Source organism: Nematolebias whitei, chromosome 3, assembly GCF_014905685.2.
Source record: "Nematolebias whitei isolate Nwh7 chromosome 3, NemWhi1, whole genome shotgun sequence".
In the NCBI taxonomy this organism is placed as follows: Eukaryota; Metazoa; Chordata; class Actinopteri; order Cyprinodontiformes; family Rivulidae; genus Nematolebias; species Nematolebias whitei.
Genome location: NC_056500.1, coordinates 52,754,060 through 52,759,271, shown reverse-complemented (window position 1 = coordinate 52,759,271; position 5,212 = coordinate 52,754,060). Strand labels below are relative to the sequence as shown.

Here is a 5,212-nt window from a genome sequence, read left to right as displayed (position 1 = left end):
CCCCCCCCCCCCCCCCCCCCAAGACTTTCTGTGCAAGCTTATCAGAACTGCTGGTTGAAAACAACATCCTCAGAAACTGTGGCTGATCTGAAAAAAAGCTCATGGACAAATCTCAACACCTCGATGTCAAATGCAAATGTGATCATGTTTTAATTGAGCTGCTGGTAGAGTTTTCTGATGTCTCAAATCGTGTCCTGATGGACAAGATGTGAAAGATCTTTTTTTGTAATACCACTATCTACCCTCATGTTTCTCCCCCTTTTTCTATCTAAGATTATTATCTGATAAGGATAAAATGGCCGCGCTCTCCTGTAGTTGCAGCTTTGTGCACTCCGCCCATCTTTCGGACGACTGTACGTATATATTCGCGTTGTACCTCGGTGCAATTCCAATAAAGTTTATTCTGATTCTGATCCAAGGCCAAATTGGGGAGTCAGATTCAGATAAGCCACAATTGTTGAATTTCTACAGACAGGCTCTTTTTTTTCTTGTCAGCCTCGAGTCCTACTGGACCTTTCTCGGTCCAAAATGTCCAGATTTATAGGTATTCCTCTCCACTGATCTACGTTATGAGCCTCCCCAAGATCGATCCTATATGCTGTCGAGTCCAAAAGCCACAGGTGGCCAGCGATTCTCGCAAATCGTCTCCATCTTAAAGTTTAGCTTGTTAATCAGCTGATTTTGGAGTCCTCATAGCATGAACCAAACACAGACTCGGAAGCTTGCCATGGCCAAAACTGCTGCCAATGTCTTCTTCAAAGTGATAAAACAGAGCCCCGCCGAAGCCAAATAGCAGAACCCCTGCTATTATAAATCCAAAATATAAATGTTTTCAGCATCCTTCTGAGACAGAACTGAAAGACACATCAGCTGATCTCTGATGTACCCCACAGTGTAAGTCTCAGCCGGGCAAGAGGGTTCTCCAGGACCAAAAAAAGTCCATGCTCAATAATCCAGGTATACAATCCAACAATTTTCAGACAGGTCATCTGGACAACAACAACAACAAAAAGAAGCTGTCCAGATGACCTTTCTGAAAATTGTTGGATTGTATACCTGGATTATTAAGCATGGACTTTGAACCAGTTTGACAAGACTGTCAACGAGGAAGAGGGCCGGCTCCAGAGGAGGGGGCGTGCCAAAGACATCATCTTAGCACCAACATAACTGGTTTGTTCCACTTTGGAGTAAGTTGTTTGGGGGAAGAATCAGTTTTGTTGTATGTTTCCTTGACTGATGCTTCCTTGAGTGTAGAACCACTAGACTGAGGAACAGCTTCTACCCTGAGGCTGTTAGACTTATGAATCTCTAACTAGAATAATCACTGTGAAAAACCATATCATGTTGCTGCTGATCTGTTTCATGTTGCTGCTGATCTGTTTCAATGTTGATGTGTTCATGCGTGCACATCTGCTCACAGACTCATGTTCATGTTTGTGCTGATGTTCAATGTTTTATGTTATGAGTGCTTAGTGTATATTTAGTTGATGTTTTTCTTAGTTCATATCTTAGATGTTATTACTGTTTTTCTTTTACATTTTATTGTTGGATGTAACTGGGACCCCGTGTACATAATTTCGCTCCACCACATGTACCACATGAGGTGCGAATGACAATAAAGAAACTCTGACTCTGACTCTCTGACTGATGAAACCTTCCGGATGGAAGGTGAAACATTTCAGAAAGAAAAGAAAGAAACTGTCCAGATGACCTGACTGAAAATTGTTGGAGATTTTAAATGGTTTTCTCAGCTGTGAATATCAAGACAACATCTTGGAATCCTACTCCTGGATTCTAAAGAGAACCAGATAAGTAAGAATTACAGTTCTACAACGAAGGTGAGCGACCGTTTATGTGAGTTTCCCTGTGGACAACGATCCAACTTCAGCTACTAAGGTTGGAAGAGTCACAGGGTGAGATAAGGGTGTGGCTCACACATGAAGATCATCAACAATATGGGCGAATCGCCTTCACACACAGCCTAAGTTGAACTAGTCTAACATTGCACTGGTAATACTTCAAGTTATAGACCTAGGTCATTAGGAGAGGATGCAGCAGGGTTTAGCCATAACCCAAATGGTATGCTGATGAAGATTCTCAATCATCCAGGACATGATGAATTCAAAAAGCGTTCAATACAAAAAACAACTGGACTTTATTTGCAACAGAAGACGTTTCACTCCTCATCCGAGGAGCTTTCTCAATTCAAAGAGCAGAGAGTGAGAGATTCAGGTTATAAGGCTGAGTGAGATAAGACACACACACATATGTAGACTGGCAAATAAAGTCCAGTTATTTTTTGTATTGAACGCTTTAAAAAAAAAAAATTAACCAAAATGGTAACTCCACTGGGTAGATAGACATGACATATTTCAAATGTTTATTTATTTTAATGTTGATGATTATAACTAACAACTAATGAAAACCCCAAATTCAATATCTCAGAAAAATAGAATAGAATAGAACCTTAAGACCAATTAAAAAAAATATTTTTAGAAATGTTGGCCAACTTTAAAATATGAACATGAAAAGTATGAACATAAAGTACGAACATAAAGTATGAGCATGTACAGCATCAATACTTAGTTGTTGCTCCTTTAGCCTGGATTACTGCAGCAATGCAGCGTGGCATGGAGTGGATCAGTCTGTGTCTCTGCTCAGGTGTTATGAGAGTCCAGGTTGCTCTGATCGTGGCCTTCAGCTCTTATGAATTGTTGACTCTGGTAAAAGAGATTGATGATCTCAATGGATTTCTTCCTGGTAAAATAAAGTAATAAAAAAAAAAAAGGTACTGGTAGCTTTGGCACTGTGTGCAGGTGCCAAGTCCTGTTGGAAAATGAAATCTACATCTCCATAATGTTGGTCAGCAGCAGAAAACATGAAGTGCTCTAAAATTTCCTGGTAGATGGCTGCGTTGACCTTGGACCTAAGAAAACACAGTGGACCAATACCAGCAGTTGACATGGCACCCCAAACCATCACTGACTGGAAACTTAACACTGGACTTCAAGCAATGTGGATTCTGTGCCTCTCCTCTCTTCTTCCAGACTCTGTGACCTTGATTTCCAAAAGAGATCAGTGTTTCCCCTAGATAACTTGCCATGGTGGGGCGCTCGTCCATGATTTTTTGTCGGGGGTGTGTGTGTGTGTGTGTGTGTGTGTGTGTGTGTGTAACGGAGACTCATCCTCAGCTGCGCAGCGCGCTGTTTAAACCAACAGTTTTGGGGACACAGAGACGCTGCGTGCTGTTTGTACTGACAGTTTTAGAGCAGGGTGTGTGAGAGGAGAGATACAGAGACATATCTCAGCCGCGCGCTGTCTGAACCCGAAAGTTTTTTGTTTTTTTGGGGCGGGGGGTTGGTCGGTGCGGGGGAGAGAGACGCACATCTGAGCCATGTGCTGTTTGTACCGACAGTTTTCAAGTGGCAGGGGGTTCAGCGTGAAGGAAGAGGCCGCTTTTAGCTTTTTAGTTAGTGCACCTGCATTGCGAGCCACTAGTTTAGTGTTACGTCAGTGCAGACAGGTAGGTGGGGGTGGGGGGTGGGGTTTGGTAGACGGGGCGCTCAGTTCCGTTGACGGGGCGCCCCGCTTATATAATGGTAGGGGAAACACTGGAAATGCAAAATTTACTTTCATCAGAGAACATGACTTTGGACTACTCAGCAACAGTCCAGTCCTTTTTGTCTTTAGCCCAGATGAGATGCTTCTGACGCTGTCTCTTGTTCAAGAGTGGATTGACACAAAGAATGTGACAGCTGAAACCCATGTCTTGCATACGTCTGTGTGTGGTGGTTCTTGAAGCACTGACTCCAGCTGCAGTCCACTCTTTGTGCATCTCCCACACATTTTGGAATGGGTTTTGTTTCACCATCCTCTCCAGGATGCAGTTATCCCTGTTGCTTGTACATTTCTTTCTACCACATCTTTTCCTTCCCTTCACCTCTCTATTAATGTGCTTGGACACAGAGCTCTATGAACAGCCAGCCTCTTTTGCAATGACCTTTTGTGTCTTGCCCTCCTTGTGAAGGTGTCAATGGTCATCTTTTGGACAACTGTCCAGTCAGCAGTGTTCCCCATGATTGTGTAGCTACAGAACTAGTCCGAGACCATTTAAAGGCCTTTGCAGGTGTTTTGAGTTAATTAGCTGATTAGAGTGTGGCACCAGGTGTCTTCAATACAGAACCTTTTCACAATATTCTAATTTTCTAAGATACTGCATTTGGGGTTTTCATTAATTGTCAGTTATAATCATCAACGTTAAAAGAAATAAACATTTGAAATAAAACAGTCTGTGTGTAATGAGTGAATATAAAAGTTTCACTTTTTGAATGGAATTACTGAAATAAATAAACTTTTTCACAATATTCTAATTTTATGACCAGTACCTGTAGATAGAAAACATTTTGTTCTTATTTTATTTAGTGTTGTGTCAGTGTTTTGACTATGACTGAGAACTCTGCACAAGAATTTCAATGTGCCTGGATTGTTGGTCTGTGCACAAATGGCAAATAAAGAACTTTGAACAACTTCAGCATTAAACCTCAAAGTGACGCTTACTTGTAGTCTTTTTTCAAAGTCTTCATCAGGTTCCCGCAGCACTCAATGTATCTCTTCTCGATGTGGGGGTAGAGGCAGGAGCGTAGGGTGAGCTCAAATGTCTGGCAGGTGACTGACTGAGACGAGCGGTCCACGATGAAGTCGCTTCCAGAGAAACGTTCGTGGAAATCGCTCTGCTCCAAGTACAGCCTGGGAAGAGAACAAAGAAAAGAGCACTTAGGAAATCTCAAACTCTTTAAACTGGACAACAAACATAAGCTGGATTTGGGCCATCACTAAAATTTGATTAGTTGTATGTATTAGAATGTGGTAAAGATGTGAAGAGTCCAGGCAGGATGGAGAAAAGTTTCAGGAGTGATTTGTGACAAAAGGGTGTCAGCAAAGGTCAAAGGAAAAGTTTACAAGACAGTGGTGAGACCAGCTCTGTTGTATGGTCTGGAGACAGAGACATGGACAAAAAGACAGGAGACAGAACTGGAAGTGTCAGAATGAAGATGTTGAGGTTCTTCTTAGGAGAGACAAGGATGGAGAAGATCAGGAATGAGATCATCAGAGGTACAGCACAGGTTGAACAACTGGGAGATAAAGTTAGAGAGGACACACTGAGATGGTTTGGACATGTCCAGAGGAGGGACAGTGGTTTGGACATGTCCAG

At 42.2% G+C, this 5,212-nt stretch overlaps 1 protein-coding gene across 1 annotated transcript in view; it reads right to left on the bottom strand.

Annotated features, from left to right (window-relative positions):
• LOC119407548 (gamma-tubulin complex component 5) overlaps window positions 1–5,212 on the bottom strand; it is a 12,714-nt gene that overhangs the window by 5,478 nt on the left and 2,024 nt on the right. Inside the window, exon 5 of the mRNA XM_037674368.1 lies at window positions 4,558–4,746. Coding sequence (XP_037530296.1) covers window positions 4,558–4,746 — 189 coding nt within the window. The remainder of the gene's footprint in view (window positions 1–4,557; window positions 4,747–5,212) is intronic.